A 25,413-nucleotide genomic window follows, 5' to 3' on the forward strand; every position below is an offset into this window, starting at 1 on the left:
TGGGAAAAGCCTTCGGAACTCTATTACATAACTGTTCACCGTCGGCAAACGCGAAACGAATCAGAGTGAGTGGAATTCGAAGGGTATGGGGCCTATAGGTTAATCTTGCAATTAGGGAACACATTCGGCACCACCTGTAATACACGGATGGGTGTTACCTGGACTAACAATTAGTGGCATAGCGGCGTCGGCAAACTTCATTGTATACGGCCCTGAGATCCGGATGAGTTCTTAAGGCACTTTTCTTATACCTGCTTTTGGGGAATAGATTCCCTCTCGATTCAATATTCACAATGACATATTCGATCACTACCCTGGCGGCAGCATTTGTCGCTGGTCTCATCTTCTACAGAGTGTTAATTTACCCTGCGTTTCTCTCCCCGCTGTCGAAGATCCCCAATGTGCACTGGAGTGCTTCCATCTCGCCCGTATGGATGCTATGGAGGCGCTTCACAAGCCGGAACAATCGGACCATTCAGGCTGCCCACGAGAAACTCGGCCCTGTCGTAAGATTAGGACCGTCAGAGATCTCGATCAACTGCGTTGATGGAGGAATTAAGTCAGTTTATGCTGGCGGATTTGAGAAGCATGACTGGTATCCACGAGTCTTCGCGTCATTTGGGTTAGTATGGATAATGATCCATAGTAAGCAAAACAGCTCACCATGAGAAACAGGACAGTGAGCATGTTCACCATGACCGGAAGCAAGGCACATTCAACCCGAAAAAGGATGTTGTCCAACATCTACTCCAAATCTACTCTGCAAGCATCCCCTCATATGCGGATAGTTTCAAATACAGTCATTTTCGAACGGCTGCTGCCGATTCTTCAAAAAGCGGCAGTGTCTGAAAAACCCGTCGATGTGCATGATCTAAACCAGGGACTGACAATGGACTTCGTCTCTTCATATCTATTTGGTTTGAAAAATGGCACTAACTACCTACAAGACGACTCAGTGCGTAAGCACTGGCTTCATCTTTACATGTGTCGAAAGCCATTCGAGTTTTATGCTCAGGAGGTTCCATATTTGGATGGATGGTTGAGACGGATTGGTCTTCGCGTGATACCGAAGTATTGCGACGAAGCCAATGCAATGCTTGATTCCTGGGCTCTGGATCTATGCGATAGGGCCGAGGAAATAGTTTCAGCAACCGAGCCAGGCATCGAGCCAGTTGTCTACAAGCAGTTGAAACAATCCCTAGACAAGCATTCCGCAAAGAATGGAGAAACAGCGCCAGACAAGGCCCAACAGAGACTCGATATAGCTTGCGAATTGTATGATCAGCTGACTGCTGGCTTTGAAACCAGTGCCGTTGGCCTCACATATCTATTCTGGCAACTCTCCCGACACCCAGAAGTGCAGAACAAGCTCCGAGAGGAACTCCTCACTCTGAGCCCTCCTGTTTCGTACCCAAAGACAGCCGATCTACCACTAGCCAAGTCAATCGATAACTTGCCCCTATTGGAAGCGATCGTGACAGAGACCTTGAGACTTCATGCTCCGATCCCTGGCATCCAGCCTCGGGTAACGCCATCTCCGTCGTGCACTCTAGCCGGGTATGCAGATATTCCACCTAACACCAGGGTGAATGCGCAAGCATATTCACTGCACCGCAACCCGGAGGTATTCCCAGATCCGGAAACCTGGCAGCCGAAGCGTTGGCTGGAAACTGAGAACTCGCCGGCTGACCTGGAAGAGAAACGGCGGTGGTTCTGGGCGTTTGGGAGTGGAGGACGTATGTGTGTAGGAAGCAATCTTGCACTACAAGGTACATATAGATTGATGACGCCCATCCATTGAATTATGCTGATTACTGCTTGTCAGAAATGAAACTGGCCGTGGCTGCGATCTACACCAACTTCCGCACCACCATTGTCGATGATGACAATATCGAAGCCATCGATGCTTATACTGTGAAACCAACAGGCGATAAACTGATCCTCAAGTTTGAGTCTGCACAAGATATTTGAGAGGAGATAAATGAATACTAGCCTTGAGTTTGAGTTTACTTCCCATCTACTTAGACTCTAGATTATAATACTTGCTGCTGTGACCTTCTGCTATTTGTTGTGGGAGATGGAAAAAGAATGATATTTCTATGGAGCTAGCTAGTGGCCGATGTGTGAGGTATTCACCTGCTCCATCCTCGAGTTTCGAATCCTCATTGTACTCGATACGCCGCTTTCGCTACCACCGTCTTTCGTCTCGATTGTTTGTGGGTTCGGTGCTATGTAGTAAATAATGGACAACTTGGTAGTCTCCTTATCATCCCACTTCCCCTCTTCCTGGATACGAACGGCCTGAGTCTGGCGGAGGCGGCTACTCATTATCCTGAGCGCTTTGGGCGATGAGTTCTTGAAGCGTGGTATCGCCAAACTCCGAAAAGAGGTGCGGAGAACCTGTCGACCCTTTTTATGGCATTGCACCATGATGAAAAAGAGATATTTATCGGGACGTCAGGTGAAAAGTGATAGTGAGGGGAAAGTAGAAACCCTCGAATCTCAATCACACCGATTGTCTCAGGAACTTATTGAGAACTCCTTTCATGAAATCGAGGATCCACCTTCACAGCTCATTTTCTTGTATCGTAAATAGACGAAGAGATAGACGTAGGGGGGAGGAATTCGCGAGTATCGCAAACAGTATAATATCGATGGCGCACCATGGAGCTGCTTCATTCTCCACAGAATGCTGTGTAAACTTGTTGTCAAATGCCAACATTCCCTATAAACTGTTAGTTCAAGCCATAAGAAAACAGGGAATAGCCTGAAGTAATCGCTGGGAGGCATACCTAGAAGTGGTACGTGGGATCTTGAGCTCTGGAATTGAGAGAAATGGCCAACGGTTTTCTTTCAGTCATGGTTGAACAACTTGAATCTTGGGCTTGGACCCATCGGAAATGTGATCTCTGGTCACATCCTGATTTTTGCGAGGGTTCCCGGGATTAGGACCTTTGTCCGATGTGTATAGCCCACAATTGATTTCTTGTTCTCGCCGCGGACAATGTCCCAAAGCTGAGTCCGCACTTCGGCGTGGGCTGACATATGCTGCATATGCTATAGGTCAGAGAAAGTATGCTAGGTGGATTGAACCCGGGGCAACAAACAATGGCAAAGGGGTCAGAAGGGAGACGGGCAAATTCGGCTTCTTTGACGAGAGTCACAGACATGACTCGAGATTCAGAGTATAGATGGAGTTATACTAGCAGGTATGTAAGAGGATGGTAAGGAATAGAGTCGAACGCTGTGAGTGGGGGATTTGATTGGGTGAAGTTCGCTGCTCTTCATTAATCTTTCAAAGGACCTTCCAAAATACGTCTCGAAATGAATCAATCCAGAGCATATGCTAATCAAAGCATAAATTGTACATACCCATAACTACTAGAAGCAGTATGAAATAAGTGTATAATCAATTGTTGTGACAGGTGATTCCATCCCACATAGTTGTATATTGTACATATGAGTAAAAGCCAACTCCCATAGCCTCTGATGCAAAATAAGCGGACCAAATCAGCAAGTCCTGATAAAGGCCAGAGTATTCGCGTAATAATGTATCGAAAAGAAACCCAAAACTCCAAGGGGACAACTCGCTTCTGCTACCAAGTCCGGATAGACAATCGCGAACAATCCAGTCGTGCAAAGTACATTTTAACCGAGAACACCATCCTTCTTCCGGGGGCCAACAACCTTGGGGTACATTCTCATGAGGTGGTAGTTGACAGTGTTCTTCTTCTGCTCCCGGGATTTCTGTATGCGGGGGTGACTCGTTAGAAGGATGTTGACAATCAATGAAAAGAACGATGGTGGGTTATAACGTACCGGTGCGTCCATGCACTTGCGCAATTGAGCCTCGAGGGCAGCGCAGCCCTCTGCGCCGTATCCAGCGGAAGCCCAGCAGTCTGTTTGCAACGCAATATTGTCAGTAAACCACTCACAATTTCGAGATTCAAGGTATTCGACATCTGGAATGCAAAGCCAAAGCGACGAGAGAGGAAAAGAACATACTAAGCATAGACGACATCACTACCACGCAGGGGTTCTGCTCATTTTGATTCGGCCGGCGAACACGGAGGTGGTTGATGGTGTTGAGACGCATCGGGTTCAGCCGGGTAGAGAGGGAGCCCTTGGGTGCCATGGTGGGCAATTATTAGGTCCGTAAAACTGGCAACAGATTGGAGCGAGAAGAGGCGAAATGCCTTGAAGCGACCGTGTGCGGGATTAACGATGGGAGATTGACGCCGGCGACGGATCTTCGACAAACAAAATCCGAAGTTTCGGCCACTCCGCGGAGGTGGATGACTAATTTTGATCGTTCCCCGAGCTCTTTGTCTACCTCAAGAGCTTGCCACCCTATTGACAACTCCTGTACACTATTTTTGATACCGCAGGTTTGTTACATCTAACAAAAATTTACTCGGTATGCCTGGGAGATACGGTTTGTCAACACAACTCCGTGGTGTATCTTTAGCATGCAAGTCGAGAGCTCCAATAGCTCTTAGGTCTAGGCAGTTCTCCGCATCATGCCACCTGAATCAAATATCGCCCTCATCTACAGTGAAGGCAGAGAATAAAGATGGCAAAGACGGCAAAGACGGCCTAAAAGAGGAAAAACATGAAGAAAAAAAAGATAGTCCGATGGGACGGCGTCTAGCTCAGCTGACTGAAGATGCGCTCCTAGAAGGTGGACGATCTGCACATCGCAACTTTGAGCAGGCAGGTTTCTCGGAAGAACTGAAAAATGAGCTCGCAGAGCGTATTGCTGCTTCATCATTCAGGAGTCAGTATGCTGCTGCTCATTCTATAGTCGAAATGCCCGTATGTGATCCTTATCATGTCCTTTTCGTCCAACAACCACTGACCCACATTCCTTTATCGTAGGCTGGCGCAGGACAAGGCACACGAGAGCAAGCCGCCGCTCCAGCATGGACAGGAGTAGAGCGCGTCGAGGACACGACTCTGCGCATGCTAGATGACGCGAGCAAACCAATCCGAATGCCCTACAAAATCCCCGATCCTGTGAACCTCAAACCCGCCCCGAAGCCCAAAAAGTCTCGTGGAGATCGACTTGCTGAGGCTAAAGACCGTACTTCTACCTACAAATTGAGTCAGGCCCCTGGGTTCTCTGAAGAAGAGCGCGAGGATATGCGCCGTCAGATGAGAGAAAACTTGATGCCCGGGGCTCATTCTATGCCAATCTCGGTTACGGGTCTTTCGTCGCTGGCAGATGAGCGAATCGCAGATGCCATTGCGCGTGGACAATTTAAGAAGATCCCTCGTGGGAAAGGCGTAAATACAACTCCAGATCACAATGCCAGCAGCGCATTCATCGATACAACCGAATATTTTATGAATAAGATCATCCAACAGCAGGAAATTGTGCCGCCATGGATCGAGAAGCAACAGCAGCTCGGTTTGGAGCTTAATCGATTCCGCGGACGTCTTCGAGCAGACTGGCGGAGACATGCTGCGATGTTAATTGCGAGTAAGGGTGGTTCCTTGGACGTACAAATGAAGCGGGCAAAAGCCTATGCTGCAGCTGAGGCTCGGTTGGCAGACAAAGAAAAGTTGGAGGCTTCTCTTGGACAAGAAGATACATCCGTCTCTGAGATCAACACTGATGGTCGGATAGTCTCCAAGTCGGAGACTTCCCAATCACCTGCGATCAAGAATGACAGCGATGAAACTTCGGAAGATCTAGCACATCTCCCACCATTGCGAGACCCCGGCTACCTCGCAATCGAGCGTTCATATCACGAACTCGCGGTGAAACAAATCAACTCTCTCGCACGCACATACAACCTCCAAGCTCCAGCCTCCGCCCACAAACCATATATCAATCTTGAGCGAGAGCTCAAGGCATGTTATGCCGCGGTAGCACCTGAGCTAGCAGACGAAATTAAGCGTCGAGCGACAGAGCGTGCGCGTCCATCATCAGTCGTTCCGCCGGTTCCTTCCAACAAGTTTGGGCCACTAGGCATGGCGCAGACTGTACAGGTTCATGAAGAAGATCAGGCAAAGGGATACGGCATGAAAGAGCTGTGGCGCGATTTATTCACTAAATCCTGAGGACAGCAAACGACAGAACAGAGAACTCCCCCGCTTTTCTTTCGTTCATCTTGTATAGGTAATAATACACCAATAATGTGACATAAACATGACGAGCAGGATCACTCGAAATAAAACAGTCAAGGTTGATCTTTTCAACACCACCTCCTGGCCATTCAGCTCCCCACAACGCTGGAAATTGCCCTCACGAAATTGAATGGGAATCCTCGGCTCTATCAGAAAGAGCTAGTCTTCACAGAACGTGGCTTTCTCGTCGACCACAGCATGAATAAAGGGATCCCAACAAGGCCGGCAAATACAAGAGCAATACCACCCCCAAGCCCATTCAAAAAAGTCAATGTGGGAGCATCCATTCCCCTCGTGCTAGCAGCGAGAGCAGGCACGCCTAACACGTAACAGGTGATAGAGAGAGCAAACACCATGAATGATTCACCGAGGCCAATCCAAAGGTGATTCTTTGCCATACGCCTGATTGCGGCTGGATCCGGGTAGAGATGTGAATCCTCCCGTAGCCATTGCCAGTTGGAGAAAGCTCTAATGACGGAGGTCGTGAAATAGAGGTACATGCCGAGAGCAAGGAAAAGGAGCAAAGCCCCGAACAAACACGCGGCACCTTCGGAGATGCTCGAGTACATGCCCAAGTACCCATGCTTTGGTAGCCAGTCCGGACAACATCCACGACAAATATCATTCTTGGAGAGTTCGGCAGTCATGTTGCTCACTTCGTTTCGTTTGTGCATGGGGATGATGAAATGATGCCACGGGATCTTTGGGAAGTCTCCCGGGGGCCAGCCGGCTTGCTCGAGGTCGGAATCACCGAAGGGTAGACGGGAGATGATTTCAACGTCTCCTACCCAGATCTCGTTGACGGCGTTTCCTTGGTCGTAGAAATGATCTGATTTGACGCCGTTCACTGCGGAGACCTTGTTTCCCATTAGGGGTTGAACAAATTGTGGGATGTAGATATAATATAACAATTGGTGAATGCTGTCGTTAAAACAATGCTGTGGTATACAACATATATTTGAAGTTGATGGATGGTGAATTCACTGCGCAGGTGGGCATCTTGCCCAGTTGACTTGGGCAGGTGATCTTGGAGTCAAATCATTTGGAAGGAGCACCTGGGCAACAGAGGGAAGGTGTTTTGTTCCTTTTGCGATAAAGATCATCTCTGTAATTCTAAGATTCGAACCTATCCTCTATAGCTTCAAGGAGAATGTTTGTTCCACCGGCCTTGAAAGTGTTGGGATGAAGAGGACGAGATATCCTATTTCGATCAAATGCTCGACAAATTGTATTATAACATAATTGTAAACTGTAATAGAGCAATATAGCTCGTATTTAACATTCTCTAAAGCTTTCCTTCGGCGATCCTCGTTATCATAAGTGATACGAATTGATTTTCAGTATGGCGGCACTGGCATATACTATGCCTCGAGGAGAATACCCTAACTAACTGTCCTATATAGTAAATCCAAATGATAATGTGCTTTATTTTAGGTCTTTAAGTGTACTTGAGAATATTCCAACTCCCTCAATCATATGATAATCCCTAAAATAAATCAAAAGGACTTTTGGCGGGGGAGTTAGGGTTCTTCCCTGTGAGTGGTCGCCGCCAAGTGACGATCGTGCATGAAGGCGCGTATTTGTGACCAACGACAGGCTGAGACTTGACCTGCACTGACTTCTCTTCACTTCATCACACCCTATGGGCTGCTTCTTATACCCCCTCCCCTGCCGCCTCATCACCTTTGGAACATGTATCACCCCAAATCCTGTGGTTTCGAAATGTCGATCAGTGACTACACCTACTTTTAAAATCCTTTCCTCTCCCTTTACTTTTTATCATGGCACCGGAAATGACTACACCGGTTGTCTTCTTTTTGCCTGTCCTTTTTACTATCTTAATTGTACATAGTGACTCGGCTCAGGCTCAGAACATCCGTGAATCCAAATCGGCTGCGCCCCCAACAGTGGATAAACCCTTGCTAGCAATTCAAATTGGAAGCATTGTGGGCGCCTATGTGATCTTCGTCGCTATACTTCTAGCCCTACTTATATTCGTCGGACGTCGCCTGCGTCGGACAGTTCAGTCATCCAACTATACACTGCATATGGAAATTCTGAAGCCTGCTAGACCTCCCGTTAGCATGGATCCCAGCCCAATTTCACCAATGTCGCACAACCTCCCCAGTCCCAAGTCAAGTGGGTTCAAGTCCTGGGGATCATTGCACAGAAGTGCCAGGCCCTCCCAACCATCCATGAACGGCAGCATGGTGACCATCGATGAGTCCATTGTCGCTAACGACCGACAACGAGCCCAAAACGATATGGAAATGCTGTATGCGGCAGTCATGGAACATGATGCCCAGAAAGCTTCCGGAGTTGATCTGTCCGTCCGCGAACATGATTTCCAAGCGCAATCACCAGATAGCCAACTCACAAACCCATTCACCGACCGTGGCTCTCACGTATCGGATAATTCATCGGCGCCATTAGCTCCATTGAAGTCCCCAACAAAGGGCTTCAACAGCTCCCGCCTATCCAAGCTCTTCAACTCCGGCTCGCGCGCCAATCCAGAGCCGAGCAAAGTGCGCTCACCACGTCTGGATATTCGCAAAATGCCCATCTCCTCTCCATTAGCCTCACCAGCTGTCGTCACGCCTCGAGTCTATGTCCCCGAAGACCCGCCTCTTTCCCCGCGTATCTATAACCCGGGTCCTCCGCCAGTCGTACCGCAGCAGACGAGCAAGACACTCATGCCCCCTCCTGGGCGTGCCCGTCCCCCGGCGCCTCTAGCCCTGTCTACTCCCTCGCCTGCTTCATCCGTCCCGTCCAACCTACCTTTCCGTGAGGCGTACCCGGGGCAAAGTGTCCCGGCAACCAAGACCACTATCTTGGAACGGCCGGTGAAGAACCGGATGGGTCCTGTCACGGGTATGGCTACACCGTATAGTCCATATATGCCGTTTACTCCTGTGACGCCCTTTACCCCCGGGCGCACGGTGACAAAGCGGCAACGGAAGCGGGAGGAGCGCGGGAATGGGCTGCAAGTATTGAACGAAGATGATTTGGTCAAGGATGATGATGATATCTGGGGATAATCCGGGGAAGCGGAGTTCAATTGAGGAAATTAGGCGTTCAAGTGCAAAGGGGTTCTATCCATATATCTACAAGGAGATGTTCACACATAAATATATGATTGATGCGTTAAATGAGTGTATAAGCGGTCTTCGTTCCCTTCTAGATTTAACTATATGCCAAATTTTCTTGGTAACAGAGTGACTGCGATTACTTTCGCTGCTCATCCTGGCTAACCTTTTGAACAATTCATTCAAAAACAAATTTCTCATCCGTCGAACCAGTCAACCAAATTTGTAGATCTCTGAAAGCATCAAGGTCGTTCTTCTCAAGCGAAATATCAACAGTAGGATCATGCCAGTGGTGGGTTCTTTTTGTTTCGGTGTTACGCAACGACTCCCCAATAGATCGACAGCTATCGAAATCGATGAGAATAAACGTACCATCATCATCGAGCATGATATTTGCAGGGTTGATATCATTATGAACAAGTCCGAGAGAATGAAGATGTTTGATAGCGGCCAAAATTCCTTCTAGGCCACTTTCTATATCTGCTTTCACTTTCACTAGTTCGCGCGCACTTGAAAGGAAAGCAACCTTGCCTAGGCGCTGAGGATTGACTACTTCAAGTAGTGTCGAGTTATATCGTTTGAAACATAACCCAGAGACTCGACCGTGAGTATCATGATAGCCATAGTAGGTCGCGATATTGGGATGAGGGTTCTTGCGAAGAATTTCGCATGTTTCGATTTCGCGAGTGATTCGCTTTTCAAGATTTCTTTCGATATATGCAAGGAGACTTGGTGTTTTTATATAAATCGCTGACCAAGCGGCTTTCACTTTTGGGCCTCTATCCTCGGTTGGTATTTTCTTGAGATCTTGGAGATCGTCTAGCGTCTTTGGTGAATCGAATCGATTCGTCCATTTTCCGGAATATAATATGCCATCTTGTCGGACAAAAACCTGGACGTAGGAAAATTGCATTTTGCCATCAGTCCTTTTGAATGCCTCGTTCTTTTGGATGACTTCCATATGAGAATATCAGTTCTGTAAAGCTGTGCTGGCAAAAGAAGTGTTGAGTTGGCGGAAGAGAAAGGTGGTGGGCCAGGAATATGTGAGACTTGTAATTATCTGAGAGATTTCACTCCGTCACAGGAAATGACATATGGTCAGAGGAGCCAATAATCGGTGCGGCTGCGTAGCCCAGTTTGATGAAATGTATTCTCAAGTTGTTTGACAAAGAGAGGCATAGGTACCTAACTTCGGGCAGTATCAGGCCTTGATAATCACATTGCCCCTGTAGAACGATGACACCGGATTATAGGTCAATATGGCTTTCCATTTCTACTTCACTGCTCACTCTAAGCAACACTGAGCACCCGGAACATTATGACTACATGAAGGGAAATTTTGACACCCCCTTCTCACTGTAACTATTTTTCATTATTCTCTTCACCTTTTGTGCATTTACTACTTTCGCTCCTAAGTTTGATATCCTATGTTATGATAATGAGCCAAACATTCTTAAGCTCATGACCCGCAACTGCATGAGACCATCTTTGCGAAGAAAAAGCTCCGCGATGGCCTTGATAAACTAAATATGAAATGTGTAGTCTATTTGGCAAAGGATTCCAACACCCACAGTCGGGCTGTTTTATCATCTGATCCTGACACCAACGTCTTGCCATCCGGTGAGAAGGTGATAGAATTGATACCTTTCTTATGGCCCTCGAGTATTTGTAGAAAGTAGCCTGTCTTGGGATCCCAGAGCCGGACACTTCCATCAATTGATCCTGACGCTACCACCTTGCTATTCGGTGAGAAGGCAATGGTAGTGATAGAAGCAGGGTGACCCTTGATTGTGCATAGAGAATCGCCTGTCTCTGGATTCCAGATTATGACTGTACAATCGTCTGATGCTGAAGCTAGCAACTTGCTATCTGGTGAGAAGGCAATAGTGGTGACTTTATCCTCATGTTCATTAAGTATCCAGACACACGCGCCTGTCTTTGGGTTCCAGAGCCGGACTGTGTGATCGTCTGACCCTGATGCTACCATGTTGCCAGTCGGTGAGAAGGCCACAATATGGATGCGATCAGCGTGGTTCTCGAGAGTATGCAAACAAGTCACTGTCCTTGTATCCCAGAGTTGTAATAATCCCAAACCTTCATGACTTAGTGACGCCAACATGTTGCCATCCCGTGAGAAGGCTAAAGTTTTGATATCATCGGGTGTGACAAATTTCCTTAGAAAAGCGCCTGTCTCTGAATTCCAGAGCTGGACTGTTCTGCTCAATGCGGACGCCAGAATCTTACCATTTGGTGAGAAGGCCACAGTTGTAACATATCTACCTGAGAGATTGTCGCCCTCGAGTTCTTTTGTGAGAGCGCCTGTCTGGGGATCCCAGAGCCGGAGTACGCGATCGTATGATCCTGACACCATCATCTTGCCATCAGGCGAGAAAGCTATAGTCCGGACTGTATTACTCTTGTTTTTGGGGTGCTTGAGTATCCGGATAAAAGCGCCTGTCGCTGGATCCCAGAGCCGGATTGTTCCATCCGCTGATCCGATGCCACCATGTTGCCATCCGGTGAGAAGGCCATGGTGTAGACACATGAACTATGGCCTTTCAGTATCCAGAGACACGCGCCTGTCTTTGGATTCCAGAGCCGGGGTTCGCAATCGCCTGCTGCGGACGTTGCTGACGCTAGTATTTTACCATCCGGCGAAAATGTCAGAATAGTAATACCGTCACCATGGCCCTCGAGCGATTTTAACAAAGCGCCTGTCGCCGGATCCCAAAGCCGGATTGTTTTATCACCTGATCCCGATGCAACCAACTTGCTATCCGGTGAGAAGACAATGACAGCGATATTATTACTATGGCCCTCGAGTGTTTTCAACAAAGCGCCTGTCGCTGGATCCCAGAGTAGGACTGTACGATCAAGTGATCCTGATGCCACCAACTTGCTATTCGGTGAGAAGGCAACGACAAAGACATATCCACTATGGCCCTTGCCTGTCCAGAGACGAGCGCCTGTATGTAGATTCCAGAGCTGGACTGAATTATCACCTAATCCTGACACCAGCGTGTTGCCATCCGGTGACAAAGCCATAGAAAAGATGTTACCATCATGGCCCTTAATGTTCAAGGGCTCAGAATTCATAATTGAAATCGGGGCCGCCATCTTGAAGTCTGATTAAAGGTCACAGAAGTTAATGAAGCGACTATAACGCTTGAGTATCTGTAGACACTTACTTGTAGCTGGATCTTAGACCTGAAATAGCTTGCCACGTAAAAGGCTCCTGAAATCGGAGGCCAGGATGCGTCTGTAAAGACCGACCACGCGATTTGAGGGGGTTTATAAACATTCGACAGTGGGCTTAGTAAGTTAAGCAAGCGACCTTCTTGCCCAGGTGGAAGGGTAGAAATGGTGGCGTTACCATATTGCATGTTGCACTGCCGGGCCAGCTGAAACACATTTGTGTAGCGCATTGAAGATAGGGTGCGAGAAACAATTGATGTGGATTGCTGGTTGATCGCAGTTGAAAACGGTGGACCAACAGGGGACTCACCTAGGCAAGGTTTCAAACCTCCGGTGTGAGCTGGGTGTTAGCTTGGGCTGATATCCGCTGCAGACATATATTTACGTTCCCCTATGGATGGCAATAGACGAGTAATGAATCGGGTGTGCTATTCATCTTCGCAGATCATACAGCCAGCCACATCTCATGCCCCACTATGCGGTGCAGACTTATGACGTTTAATAAAATGGGCTGGAATGGGCCCGTTGAACATATGTCCTCCGTATGTTGTAGAAGAACTCCTATCCCTTTAGTAACAAGCTGTTTATATCAAAGTCCCACACAGCCCTTGGTCATGGAAGAAAGCTGGTTGTGCATAAATTTATCGATATGCCAATGGACCTTCTTTAACGGGAACGAGGAACACCAGATTGATAAATTAGAGCGAACTCAATATAGTGGGCCAGCGTGATATAGAATGATGCTCCTTGGATACCCATGTAGGGAAAAGAGCGGTGGGTAGCTGGAAACAAAGAGTAGCAGCTAAAGTTGCCAGCTCATATGGGCCTGCATTCAAATGAAAGATACAATGTACGGCGTACTAGTCACGACCTGGGGCTGCATGTTAGCATAATCAACACCTGTTTTATTGATTATCTAAAATAACACACTATTGCTTTGATAGAGAATTGTGCACCATGTTGAGACCATTTGCGAAAGACAGGCGCATAAAATGATGCGGAGAGTCAAGTATAAAGAGAAGTGGACAACTCAACTGATCGGCAGCGAGTATAGTTGATGAAAAATGACAAGGAATTTGGTTCGTAGACTACAACCCCAGATTTTAGGCTGCGCGATATGACTTTCCCTTTCCGCTGATGTTCACCCTTGCCGCTTGGGAGCACCTGCAGGGGCCCTGATATCTGACAATTACATAAGCCAGATAAACTTCCAAGGTTCCATGGCCAGGTCTCGGAAAGGTTCCAAGACCGCTATGGATTTAATTTTGACTCACAAAGCATGGTACAAAGTGTGCGGATTGACCAGGCAGATGATTCGCTGCCAACCTTGATGCTTTCTGTGCTACTAGTGAGTGGGCTCTTATTTCGTGAGCCTACTTATTATGCATTGCAATGAAAGCAAGATGTTAGTATGTAGTATTTTATGGGCGGATGTACGCATGTCTATATGTATTGACAGTAAGCTCAGAGTGTACATATTCATGTCTTTTTTTATGAAAAATTTTAAGGCCCCGGGGCATCTGGACACTCGCGTGAATTACTTGCTCAACACAAATGTGATACTCTGGATATGTAGTTTCTATTTCCAACCAATTTCCCTATCATCTATATCTACATCTTCTCCTTCAAATGCGTATTCCCCCTAATAATAGCCTCCGCAAAATCCGATCTCGTCCCCGCCTTCTCAAGACTCAATAGTGTCTGAATAGTACAACCCCTCGGCGAAGAAATACTCTCCCTAACAACCGCCGGATGTTGTCCAGATTCCAGAACAGCAGACAACCCCCGAATCCCCTGTAAAACCAACTCCATCGCATCCCCGCGCTTAAACCCCTCTGCAACACACCCATCCAACAATCCCTCAATGGGAAGCGTCAGCGTAGCCATAGTCGCGCCAACAAGAACAGTTGCCAACCCAATATGCTCAGGACCTAGGTACTTAACCGCACCGACATGCTTGAAAATCCACTCCGTGGCCGCAACCATAGATTGCGGGATCGTCGGCGCGGGAGTCTCGATGATCGTCATCGACTCCCCAAACTGCGCACCCATGTTCGGGATCGCTTTCATGAGATGCGGGGGATCAGCGGCGCTAGGGTCTGGGTTGATGAGGAGGGTTAGGGTTGGACATGTTGGGCCTGCTAGCATGCTAATGACGAGTTTGCCGGCTAGGGCGTCGCGGACGCCTTCTTCGCTTAGAACAGCTTCTGCCATGAATGGCTTGCAGCCGAGAATTATTATGTCGGATTCTTGCATCGTTTGGACATTTTGGTCGGAGACGATTTTGATTAGGTCTTGGTGCTCTGGTGCAATTGAGTTCTGTAGACGGGTGGCCGAGCTGGCGGTTTTTGTGCAAGCGATGAAGCGATTGATTGGCTTTTCTGTGGTTTCGGTGTCTTTGGTTGAGAATGCGCTGTTTAGGAGGCCTTTTAGGACGGCGCCTCCCATGTTACCTTGGGGTTTGTTAGTGATGGTTTTGTAATGGATGGGACATATTTACTTACCGCATCCAATGAATCCGAGGGTTTGTCCTGAGGCCATAATGATTTTCTAGATATTGAGAGGTTTGAAGAGTCGATTGTGTTCTGAATTGAGCCCTGGAGGGGTTATCTCCTTGACTCATATGGATCTCGGGTGAGGCGCCCGACATTGGCATTCGGCAGCTGATGCCGAGATTTATTTTAATTTTATATTAGAATCCGGAGAATGGTGTTTTAAGGATTATCTTTTTTTTAGAGCTGTATTTGAGATGATACTCTAATTGCTCGCTCAATGGTCACCGTGTTAGTAATTTCACCTTCAACCCGTGGACTGCGGATGTCATGTCTTCGCATAGCGACCACAAACTCCAGCGACATGGGAAAAGAGAAGAAATGCAAAAGGCAGTTTTGACCAATGCAGATCTAAGTATATCTCATCTAAGGATCAAGCTTCCAAACGAATACGAACAAGCCTGTGATATCTGATTGTTGCCTCAGGAATCTGGCTGCTAAGTGGCGTATACAAATTTCCGCATTGGGCTTGGCTTCGCATCCTGAATGCAGCTATCTTTGATATTCTATTCCGTACTCTGTACACTTTCTTCTTCAACTAGACCTTCTATCTTTCTATTTCCAATTTCTGATCAGGCCTGTGACTTGAACTGTTGAATTACTGCTGTTTTATATTTGCTGATCCCCCCCGCTCTCCCCCCACCTCAAAGGTCGCAGCTGTCGTCATCCTCGGCGAAGGCGACTTGGCTCTTTCCGACACCGAGTTATTTCGCCCGAGTTCCCCATTTTTTTTTTACTCCATTGGGGCTTGGTAGATAACTTGTGTGTACAATAATAGACTGTGAGCTGTTTCACTTCTCTCTTGGCAGAGGCGTGGTGGACTGTCTTGGCTAACTGGACCTTCTTCGCATATCTTAGACTTTCTGTTCCCTCCCCTTCTCACATTTACACCTCTCTCCCTTTTTTGTTTCCAGTACCGCCTTCATGCCGCTCACCATCATCTCCCGATCCCAGCTCCGTGAGCTACTACATGCGCTCTCTCGCGACGAGATTCAGAATCTCCAGCGCAATCTCGCCGAGGCTCTACGAGAATACTCCAGTGGATCTCAGGAGAAAGGTTGCTCAGCAACTTATCAGCCCCAGCGAACTGCCATTACTCGTAAGAATGGCCGCACCACCCTCTTCATGCCCGCCAGTACGGGCCAGACAATTGGTATCAAGATGATTTCCCTGCAGGACGGGGGCGATGCCGGCTGTGCGATTGAACGGGACAACCTGGACACTCAGGAGAAGGAACAGATTGCCTCGCGTAGGGGAGGCTCTTTCCGGAACTCGGTAGCTTCCTTATCTTCCGAGCTGAGTGATTTGTCCGTGGGATCGGAAGAAGATAAAGAGGACAGTAACTCAATCAGCCCTGTCACCACCGCCAACGAGAGCAGCACAACAGGATCAAGCGTGGAGAGTTCCACGCTCCTCACTGGTTGTGTCAATCAGCAAAATGTTACATCAAATATTTCTAAAACTCTTGGCGCTTGGCCGGGCGCAGGAACTCGTGACACATCGCCCCGCGGCTGTGTGACACTGCTAGATGGTGAAAGTCTGCCATTCGCCTTGATCAATGCCCATGAGCTGACGGCGTTCCGCACGGCCTTGGCTTCACTGATGATGTTCAACAGGCGCAAGAAGGTACGCACTATTCTCGTATTCGGAGCGGGCACACAGGCCTACTGGCACATTCGCTTAGCGTTGGTTCTCCGCGGTGAGGATATCCGCCGGGTAATCATTGTGAACCGTTCTTTCGACCGGGCATCCAAACTTCTGCAGGAAATCTATCAGCCCGAAAATGCCGAATGGCGCGGGGATGTCAAGTTCTCCGCTGTCAGCACCGATTTCGGCGAGTATAGTCGCATTTTGAAAACCCATGTGCGCAAGGCCGACGCGATCTTCTGTTGTACTCCATCCGCGGAGCCGCTTTTCCCTGCGGAATACCTCACCTCCGGCGAAGGTCGCCAAAAAGGGCGGTTGATTTGTGCAATTGGATCATACAAGGCACATATGACCGAGATCCACCCGGATATTCTTCGAGATGAGGTCAATATTCAGCCCGCGCATCGCCACTGGCACAAGCATATCCACCGTAGTGGTGTGATTGTGGTGGATAGTCTAGATGCGGCCATGAAAGAGGCAGGCGAGATTATTCAAGCCGGAATTAAGCCGAAACAGGTTGTCGAGTTGGGTGAGCTACTGATGGTTCGTGATGCCACTCGTGATGCGGCGACTGTGGATGAAGAAAAGAGCCTTCGTGAATGGTCCCAGCGGGGGAATGTCATCTATAAATCAGTCGGACTTGGGTTGATGGATCTCGTGACGGGCGGAGATTTGGTGCGCTTGGCACGAGAGCGGAAGTTGGGGACGACAGTGGAAGATTTTTGAAGCTTTTGAAGCATTTGATTTGATACCTTTTTTTGCTTATTTTACATTGTTTCTTATTGGCTAATCTTTTTTCAACTTCTATCCAAGTTTTTTGGTTGATCAACAGATCTCCCGAGCCATAATATCTTTAAATTAAGGCTTGAACATGGAAATAATATGAAATAATGTAAAATAGCATGAAACAATATAGCCATGGCTGTGATCAGAGTATTAAATAGTATTTTAAAACTAGAAACAAGAAAAAGAATCAAGACTTTTGTATAGATAATATAGCTAAACACAAGTTGAAGCTCATTTCAAGCTCCATAGTGGGCTGATGGTCTGCGTCACCGGTCATGTAACCTCTCGGACAAACTTCCCTTCTCTTTTTTTTCTGTCAATCTCGAGCTTCACATTACCAATCCACTTATTCGTATTGGATATTAAAGCTATTGGATGATTTGTTCACCCCGCGCAGTGAGGGGAAGGGATAAAAAGTCTGCTCTTATATAAGAGGTCGTTGGACTCCTCCCAATACCTCTAAAATATTCTCGCCATGCGAAACACCACCTGCCACTTACCCAATGGCCTCACCTTTGACGTATCACCCGTTTTTGGTGGGGTGACCTTCAAATCCACTGATTTCAACATACATCACAAGTCCACCTTCCCCCCAGGTTGGACAATCATAATCAACACCGAGAAGACTCGGAAGACAGAGCAAGATGATCCAGATTCAGAGAAATCCCGCGACTCTGAGGATAGTTTTGGCCGTTTCACTACCCCCACCTTGACCCGCGACTCTCTCTACATCTCGTATATAGTCAACCCACCAACAAGCGACTTCAAATCCGTGACCTCACCCACACGCCATATCGCCATGATGCTCTGGGCAACTCTATCGTGGTACTTTCACGAGCCAGAACCAGACCTACACGTGGAGACCGCCGCCTCAATCAAGACCCCGCCCGATGGACGACCAAAAGGCGAATGGCGGATCAAGATCAAACGCGAAGGAATCTTCAAAGGCCGAAACCTCCTCCAAAAGCTCGAGCGGATGGGCTTAATCGCGACCGAGGACTCCTCCGTCGGCCTTCAGCCCATTGAAACCCGCGACTCAAGCAGCTGGTCAAGTATGTTTGTAAGCCGACGCAGTTTCTGGCAGCTTGACCCACGTCTATTCCTTTTCACATTGTCGCCAACTGGAGGAGGCACAATAACACCTCCCATCCGGTCGCTTACTGGGTCACCTGCGCCCGACTGCCGAGTCGGCCCACCGCCGGCCACGCTAGCGCCCATGGAGGCAACCTTCCACACGGCGAATATGGGCCAGTTCACCTCGGTAGGACCGTTCACATCGGGCAGCCATCTACCAACATACTACCCACCCCCGCCAATGCAATTCACCTCCACAAACGGCGTGCGACACCCCGTGCGCCCGAAACCCCCACACCAGGGTGAGGTGTTCTACGTGCGCTACATTCCCAGTCTGAAGCAGTACCTTTCGTTCCGGGTCGCGTTTGTACCGATGACGTCACAGAAGCGTGGTGATGATGGTAGACCCGGGACGCCTGTTAGTACGTCTGTGACGAGCGTCGCGCAGCATCTCACTGAAGATATCTCCTCTGATCTCGACACGCTGCATCGGTGGATGAACGTGCCGCGAGTGGAGGCGATGTGGTCTGAAGGAGGACCGAAGTCTGTGCAGGAGAAGTTCCTGCTGGCTAGTCTGACCAGTCGCCACAGTTTCCCTGTTATCGGATGTTGGGACGGGAAGCCATTTGGCTATTTTGAGATCTACTGGGTCAAGGAAGATCCGCTGGGACGACTTGTTGACCACGTGGGTAATTACGATCGGGGTATTCATCTGCTTGTTGGGGAGCAGGAGTTCCGCGGTGCGCATCGGGTTGCGGTCTGGTTAAGTGCGCTGGTGCATCACTGCTTCTTGGCAGATATGCGGACTGAATCTGTGGTGTTGGAGCCGCGGGTTGATAATCTCAAGTGAGTTTTTACCGGTGTTATTCCCAATCAGGAAAGGATGATATGCTAACCTCTCTCAGACTTATTAATTACCTCCAAGAAGCGGGCTTTTATAAAGAAGGTGAAGTCAGCTTCCCGCATAAACACTCTGCTATCATGAGGATCAAGCGCGAGTACTGGGAAAGCCCGGCTTTATAGAGATGTCCGGTGGCGGTTTGCATTGAGATGATCATGAATAACGAAACAGCTAGCATTGCCTGGATTTTACCTTTTCTTATTTCACTTGATTTCAATATTGTCTTGCTCGTTTATCATGGGCGGCTTAGTTCAATAAAATTACCGGTCTGGTTATTACTTATCGAACTGGGTGACATTTGATTTCACCAACCTTCTAGTTTCAACCTAGACTCCTTTCCCGGACTATTTAGACGCCTAGATGTATGTCAGCCCTACCCAAGTAACATCAACAATTGTCCCACAAGAAATCCTCCACTAAAAGCCGACAAGTTTCTCGCATGCACTCATACATCTTCCTCAACCATACAATGTCACTGGTTAAGATACCTTCTTTTCCCTGTAATAGGGTCCTTGAAAAGAGCCTTGTAATAGGGTTTCAGCCCATTTAGAGTTAACCTCACTTCGTGAAGGAGATCAGCTCCAAAACAAGGATATTCTTGAGCCAGCTTAGCAAACTTGTGGTCTTCGATTTGAAGATATGCCCCAACACATGCTTGAGCCAAAAGACGTCGAACTGGATGATCGCGATGTAGGATAATCCCCGAAATAATATCTTCCCGTCCTATCAAAGCCGTATTATTGTCGCATACAATCCTGTCTTCCGTCGAGTCAGGATCCGGATTGGCGATGATGATTCTCTTGATATATTGCGTTATCTGCGCTTCTATACCCGTGATATTGTACATATCCGCAAGCCTTGCAAGTTCAATGGCAGCGGAGATCTGTTCTCCGGGCGAATTATCATCGACATCAAACTTGACGGAACGAAGGTATAGCCATTGGATGAGAGCTTCGAAACTCCGCGGAGAGATGACGTCTTCTATTGCTTCCAGTTTTAGTGTTTGGTCTTGGGCTTCGAGAAAATTGCCTTCGAATATGGCTGTGAAAACTGGTGATTCTGCGCAGAGGAGTCCTTTCGAAATTGTGTATTCGTGGCCGAACGGTTGGATTTGGATTTTAACTAGCGGGCCATGAATTAGTGGAAGTTTGCTAGATGAAGTGTGAAGTGTTAGATGGATTTCACCCTCGGGGGATATCTTACTTACACTGTTGCGAATGATGCAACGCTTTGTCCAGGGGGCTCATTCATTCTGACTTTGATAGGGTGGCTAATTGAAAGGCTGGATGTGGATTTTGAAGGGGAGATTGACGAGTGATGTGGAGATAGCTTTATATGATGGCTTCTAATGGTATTTGTTTGTCTATGCAGTGACTACAAACACCAATACAAACTTCATTCATTAAGTGTAGTTCATTGGAAGGAGATATGGATAACTCCAATGTTGTTGTATGGCCCTCAGAATATAACCAGTGGGGTCCCGAGGAAGCAATGGCGAAAGCCCCTCGAATCATCGCAAATATGAAAAGACACAGAAGAAGTCAAAATGAGTATGTAGTGAAAAGAATACTAAGAGCCACCGGACACCCCCCGAGTCGTGGCCGGAGAACTCATTGGAAAGAATCGAACTGTCACTGCCTCACCATAGGCCAAAAAAGCACAAGGGAAAGCATCTACACTTCCCAAGAGAAAGGAAAGCCTGCCAGGTATGCAGACATGGTGTCATGATCGATGTGGTCAGCAGGCAGATGAGTGTCGACGGCGAGAACGCGCAGGGTGCGGAAGGCCGAAACGGCCGCATGCCTAGCAGCAACCAGCTCCTCATGGTTAATGAGACGGCGCCACTCAGAGGCCTCAATAGCCAACTGGTCCCAAGGCATCTCGATCTTACGGGTGTTCTTAACGATGCGGTTGTTACCCAGCGACCCAGCGACCCAGCTATCATAAGATGTTGCGGATATCCTAGATAGCAAATGCAAGGTTAGCAATCCAGCCGGACACGGGAGGAGCTCGACAGTGACTCACCAGAGTAATTGGTGTAGATAACCGCGGTTCTTAACTAAGCTGTCGAATCTGGCGAGGATGTCGCGAATCCCAACCGCAACCTCCACGACCAAGGTCTCATGAAGATGAAAGGTTACCTACTCCTTGTCGTCATCAATCTGTCCGAAAAAGATGCCAAATCCTCCAATACTGTTATCCAGAACATCATTAAGGCCAGAATGGACAATACGAAAATCTTCAAACGCCATCGCAATGTCCATACTATAAATCTTCTCAGTCCTCGAGAAATCGCCTAGCCTCCATTTCATCCAAACCTTGGGCTCAGATGCAGATCAACCTTAGCCCTGGACTGTTTCCTCTAGTCTAGTCAGTGCTAGTAGGTCTTTTGCCGTTTTGATTGCTGGTTCTCGTTCGAGTCTAACTACAGCGTGGACCCAGACGGCTGTAAAGACTTTATCCCGCCACTCAGTGAAACTTTAGTTCAAGCCTGATGCTTGGTGGCGGATATCCATGCGGGACAGCTCGGTCGCATAGCTGGAAGTTTCAAGGAACGGTGTGGCTCTAGGCCTACCACGTTAAGCGGAACCGCCTTGCCCGTCCCTTTCTCTTCTGTGTCGCTGGATTGAGCCGACTTCTTCCGTTCCAGCAGATATGGGCTACATCAATCAGGTTGGTATCCATATCAGCTCAGCCAGCTTTATGGCAGCTGAGATACTATCTTCCTCACTGTCGGTGTCGGAGTTGGCAATCCGGAGACACAGCGATTGGATAGGTGCGTCCACACCACGTATCGAGATAAGACATTCTTCTTCTTGCGAGGTTACTATCTCCTGGAATTCTCGAAATCCGGGCTCGAACATTGCGGAAAGCACTCATGACTCTGCGCAGAGAAGATCCCTCGAGATGGTGTATTCCTGGCCGCTTGATAGGAGTTGTATCATCATCAGGGACCGTGGATGAGTGGAAGTATACTAGGTAGATAACAAGTGTTAGAACACACCTTCCCAAGAGAAACACGGGTTACTCACGTTGCTATGAAATGACTATCACTTGGCCCGAGTATTTCTTCCGTTTTGCAGGTCTTTCCATGAGGAGGAATATCCTGCCTCAAATGTGAGAGATATTCAGTCTTGAAGGGCAAAAGATAATGAAGAATGACGAGGATGTGACTTATTCCAAGCTGAGGTTTTTCAAAAGGGGCAAAAAGGGCGTCAAGTTCGGAGGTAGGCAACTGGACCTTGTTTGTTATTTGTGCAACCACTTTGTCAAACTTCATAGTCCCTAGGACCAGTGCATCGTCCTCCACTCTTCCGTAAATCATCTCACATTATAGCATCCATCTTGACGTAGGCCTCTCTCTTAGGCAAGCTGTGAGTCTGGCACCTATCTAGAGTCATCAATAACATGTTATTTATGAAAGATATCAGTTCGCACATCACATACCTTTCTGCTGCGTATATTCAGTTATAGAAGGCATATAAAAAGATATTTGAGAGATATCTGAGAGGCATTTGAGAGGTATTTGAGAGGTATTAAAGACCTTTAAGAGGTATTCAAAAGAGATGAATAAATAGAGAGGTCCCGCTGTTTTGACATGGTGGAGAATCTGGCGAGTGTATTCTCTTGGTTATCCGATTCGCGCGTGCTCCCAAGTGTACTTAGTCGTATCCATCCCGTGGAGCGCCTCTGGAGTGGAGATCACTATCGATAAATATAAGGTCCCTGGCATCTTGCCATATCCTTGAGAGTGGAGTCGATCAAGGACAGTTGATATATGGAGAGAGGAAGAAGTCAGGGAGGCCTATGGAGGTTTAAATAGCAAAAGTCCACAAGCAAACAATTGCGCCATTTGGGATGGAAGTTTAGGTTTTGACGAGACTGTAATTCTGTTGGGGAGAACGAGGGTAATGAGGCTGAGGATTAAGGTTATATGTAAGACAAGGACAGTGGGGGGTGGTAGTGATATTCAATATAGACTCCTGTGTACGCAAGGAGTACACTATATTCTTACTTAATACTTACTACTATAGTAACACTTTTACAATACAATATAGATCCAAAAGAGATTTCATTGTCCAAGTAGGAGGTAAGTACATCAAGAGTACAACGTACAGCGCGAGCAAAGAGTCTAAGCGTGGGATCATATAATCCAGAACGAGTGAAAGGTAGACAAGGATAAAGATAGCAGACGACATACAAAGGCCGAATGCGCGAGATGCAGTAGCGAGGGTGAAGAAAAGACGAAAGGAAATTCAGAGAGGGTCACAATTCTCGCGGAATCAAGCTGGACGTATTGGGCGAGTGTGAAGGGGGTATTGGCACATGTGCGTATCAACGGAACAGCTTTTTTCAAAAGCAGGAATATGGAAATGGAAAAAGGAAATAAAAGTCATATGGAGTAGGATGTGTAGGGCATAGATGAGATAGGAAATAGGGATGCGTAACATCAGTGATTAAGTAAAGATCAGCATTGCTAAAAAGAAAAATCGAGAACCGGCTCGATTTAGTGGGATCGACGACCGCCCATGTATGAGCCTGTTGCGGAGGCTAGGAAACGAGCCACGAAACCGCTGCTGTGGGTGTTGCTGGTCTTTAGCTTCTTGGATGGCTGGCGGATAGGCTCGATGGACTTGTCGAGTTCGGCAACGTCCACGTAGCCGTATGTTGGCGAGGCGGATGATGGGCTGCGGGTTGGGTCCGTGAGCATGACGTCGTCGGCGCCATTGGAGGAAACGGTGCTGATGGAAGCTGGTGTGCCTCTTGAGCTTGGGGCGGCACTGGATGAGCGCGAGCAGAGAGAGTTGAAGGTCTCGGCGTGGGAGAGACCTGGCACGTCTCGGACGGATGGTGGGGAGACAGATCGGTTGACTCTGTTAGGAGATGCGCGCTGACGCTGGTAGGGGTTGTAGCGATCATGTTCGGCGGCGTTCTGTGTAGCTGCACGGATGTTGTGCATGGCTGGTAGAGAGACATGACTGGGGAGACGACGGAGAGACTCGTTTGCGCGACGGGTGTCGCTGCGGGTCTCGGGCTTCTGGCGGCGAAGGCGGCTGGATAGTAAATCCGCTGATGCGTGAAGACTGCGCCTGGGGTGGGTTAGTTTTCAGAATAACAGGTGATAGAAAGAGATGCCATACCATTCGCGGTGTTGTTGCTTGTGAAGATTTTCCTCCTCGAGACGTTCTTGCTCTCGGGCAATGAGACGCTGGCGGTGGGGACCCAAGAAGGGCTCGAGATAAGTGAAGAGGTCCTGCTCAGTAATGAGCAGGTCCCAGTCGAGGAGGAAGAGGAGCTGGCGTTCCATGAGGTTGACCTCGGGGAGAGAGAAGCCGAAATCGTCGAATCCCCTCACTGCGGTGTAACGGGCCCAATGTTTGTTTTTGGGGCTGGAGTCATTAAGCTGCTTGGCGGCAAGTATGAGCGAAGCAAGGAAAATGCGGTGGACAGTGCAGCGCATGCCCTTGGCGACTGGAGGCAGACGAGAACGCAAACGACCGAGGTAGACCAGACAGCTCATGAGAGTAGGTACCTGCACCTGCGACCGGGCGACGAGTGAGGCAATGAAGACCTCCATTGATGGCAAGTCAGGCAAGTCTGTGGGTTCCATTGGAGGTGTGGATGGTGGTGTAGGTTGGCCATTCTGGTTGACGGTGTTGGTGACATGAGCTTCACAGCGGATGACCTGGGCTGCCTGTTGGGCCAAGTATGCCACCATTTCTCGAGTCACTCTGGTAGTGACGAACTCATCGAGAGCTGCGCGGTTGAGTGACAATGAATCCATATTTATGATATAGGGATGTGACAGAAGGGATATAGGTAGAAGAGGTAGAAGAGGTCGAGGATGCGAATTAAGTATGTCGACAAACAGGCAGAGATCAAAGAGTTCCAAGGGACAAACGAATTGTCTCGAACAATCTAATCGAATAGACAAAAAGGTACAAAGGTCTTTGTTTTGGGGGTATCAGAGAGTCGACACAAAGTGCAAAGGAAAGATGTCAAAACACAATGTTCAGAGTGAAAAAGTTGAATTCCTGAC

General features: G+C 48.1%; 13 protein-coding genes across 13 annotated transcripts; 5 read left to right on the top strand and 8 right to left on the bottom strand.

The window, feature by feature from the left end:
* Positions 1 to 293: 293 nt before the first annotated feature.
* Positions 294 to 1,971, top strand: PGRI_006540 (cytochrome P450; the record flags this gene model as incomplete). The annotated part of the gene is made up of 3 exons (XM_040788367.1): positions 294 to 622; positions 676 to 1,736; positions 1,826 to 1,971. 3 exons carry the CDS (start codon positions 294 to 296, stop codon positions 1,969 to 1,971), a joined length of 1,536 nt encoding a protein of 511 aa, XP_040652139.1.
* Positions 1,972 to 3,648: 1,677 nt separating this feature from the next.
* Positions 3,649 to 4,135, bottom strand: PGRI_006550 (mitochondrial 37S ribosomal protein mS37; the record flags this gene model as incomplete). Its single annotated transcript, XM_040788368.1, has 3 exons — positions 3,649 to 3,747; positions 3,820 to 3,962; positions 4,006 to 4,135. The coding sequence occupies 3 exons, from the start codon at positions 4,133 to 4,135 to the stop codon at positions 3,649 to 3,651; spliced, it is 372 nt and encodes a 123-aa protein (XP_040652140.1).
* Positions 4,136 to 4,635: 500 nt separating this feature from the next.
* Positions 4,636 to 6,066, top strand: PGRI_006560 (DnaJ family domain-containing protein; the record flags this gene model as incomplete). The annotated part of the gene is made up of 2 exons (XM_040788369.1): positions 4,636 to 4,815; positions 4,879 to 6,066. The coding sequence occupies 2 exons, from the start codon at positions 4,636 to 4,638 to the stop codon at positions 6,064 to 6,066; spliced, it is 1,368 nt and encodes a 455-aa protein (XP_040652141.1).
* Positions 6,067 to 6,281: 215 nt separating this feature from the next.
* On the bottom strand, positions 6,282 to 7,001 carry PGRI_006570 (uncharacterized protein; the record flags this gene model as incomplete). Its single annotated transcript, XM_040788370.1, has 1 exon — positions 6,282 to 7,001. One exon carries the CDS (start codon positions 6,999 to 7,001, stop codon positions 6,282 to 6,284), a length of 720 nt encoding a protein of 239 aa, XP_040652142.1.
* A 912-nt stretch (positions 7,002 to 7,913) lies between these two features.
* PGRI_006580 (uncharacterized protein) lies at positions 7,914 to 9,170 on the top strand (the record flags this gene model as incomplete). Its single annotated transcript, XM_040788371.1, has 1 exon — positions 7,914 to 9,170. One exon carries the CDS (start codon positions 7,914 to 7,916, stop codon positions 9,168 to 9,170), a length of 1,257 nt encoding a protein of 418 aa, XP_040652143.1.
* Positions 9,171 to 9,396: 226 nt separating this feature from the next.
* PGRI_006590 (uncharacterized protein) lies at positions 9,397 to 10,179 on the bottom strand (the record flags this gene model as incomplete). Its single annotated transcript, XM_040788372.1, has 1 exon — positions 9,397 to 10,179. The coding sequence occupies one exon, from the start codon at positions 10,177 to 10,179 to the stop codon at positions 9,397 to 9,399; it is 783 nt and encodes a 260-aa protein (XP_040652144.1).
* A 582-nt stretch (positions 10,180 to 10,761) lies between these two features.
* PGRI_006600 (WD40 repeat domain-containing protein) lies at positions 10,762 to 12,335 on the bottom strand (the record flags this gene model as incomplete). Its single annotated transcript, XM_040788373.1, has 2 exons — positions 10,762 to 11,708; positions 11,867 to 12,335. 2 exons carry the CDS (start codon positions 12,333 to 12,335, stop codon positions 10,762 to 10,764), a joined length of 1,416 nt encoding a protein of 471 aa, XP_040652145.1.
* A 1,689-nt stretch (positions 12,336 to 14,024) lies between these two features.
* On the bottom strand, positions 14,025 to 14,954 carry PGRI_006610 (pyrroline-5-carboxylate reductase; the record flags this gene model as incomplete). Its single annotated transcript, XM_040788374.1, has 2 exons — positions 14,025 to 14,866; positions 14,918 to 14,954. 2 exons carry the CDS (start codon positions 14,952 to 14,954, stop codon positions 14,025 to 14,027), a joined length of 879 nt encoding a protein of 292 aa, XP_040652146.1.
* Positions 14,955 to 15,889: 935 nt separating this feature from the next.
* Positions 15,890 to 17,338, top strand: PGRI_006620 (putative proline utilization protein PrnX-like; the record flags this gene model as incomplete). Its single annotated transcript, XM_040788375.1, has 1 exon — positions 15,890 to 17,338. One exon carries the CDS (start codon positions 15,890 to 15,892, stop codon positions 17,336 to 17,338), a length of 1,449 nt encoding a protein of 482 aa, XP_040652147.1.
* A 535-nt stretch (positions 17,339 to 17,873) lies between these two features.
* Positions 17,874 to 19,495, top strand: PGRI_006630 (GNAT family N-acetyltransferase; the record flags this gene model as incomplete). Its single annotated transcript, XM_040788376.1, has 2 exons — positions 17,874 to 19,318; positions 19,378 to 19,495. The coding sequence occupies 2 exons, from the start codon at positions 17,874 to 17,876 to the stop codon at positions 19,493 to 19,495; spliced, it is 1,563 nt and encodes a 520-aa protein (XP_040652148.1).
* Positions 19,496 to 19,845: 350 nt separating this feature from the next.
* Positions 19,846 to 20,624, bottom strand: PGRI_006640 (BTB/POZ domain-containing protein; the record flags this gene model as incomplete). Its single annotated transcript, XM_040788377.1, has 2 exons — positions 19,846 to 20,524; positions 20,581 to 20,624. 2 exons carry the CDS (start codon positions 20,622 to 20,624, stop codon positions 19,846 to 19,848), a joined length of 723 nt encoding a protein of 240 aa, XP_040652149.1.
* Positions 20,625 to 21,046: 422 nt separating this feature from the next.
* On the bottom strand, positions 21,047 to 21,637 carry PGRI_006650 (uncharacterized protein; the record flags this gene model as incomplete). Its single annotated transcript, XM_040788378.1, has 2 exons — positions 21,047 to 21,335; positions 21,519 to 21,637. The coding sequence occupies 2 exons, from the start codon at positions 21,635 to 21,637 to the stop codon at positions 21,047 to 21,049; spliced, it is 408 nt and encodes a 135-aa protein (XP_040652150.1).
* Positions 21,638 to 23,880: 2,243 nt separating this feature from the next.
* PGRI_006660 (cyclin family protein) lies at positions 23,881 to 25,158 on the bottom strand (the record flags this gene model as incomplete). The annotated part of the gene is made up of 2 exons (XM_040788379.1): positions 23,881 to 24,463; positions 24,515 to 25,158. The coding sequence occupies 2 exons, from the start codon at positions 25,156 to 25,158 to the stop codon at positions 23,881 to 23,883; spliced, it is 1,227 nt and encodes a 408-aa protein (XP_040652151.1).
* Positions 25,159 to 25,413: the final 255 nt, after the last annotated feature.

Source organism: Penicillium griseofulvum (assembly GCF_001561935.1).
Source record: "Penicillium griseofulvum strain PG3 chromosome Unknown contig_79, whole genome shotgun sequence".
Classification (NCBI taxonomy): domain Eukaryota; kingdom Fungi; phylum Ascomycota; class Eurotiomycetes; order Eurotiales; family Aspergillaceae; genus Penicillium; species Penicillium griseofulvum.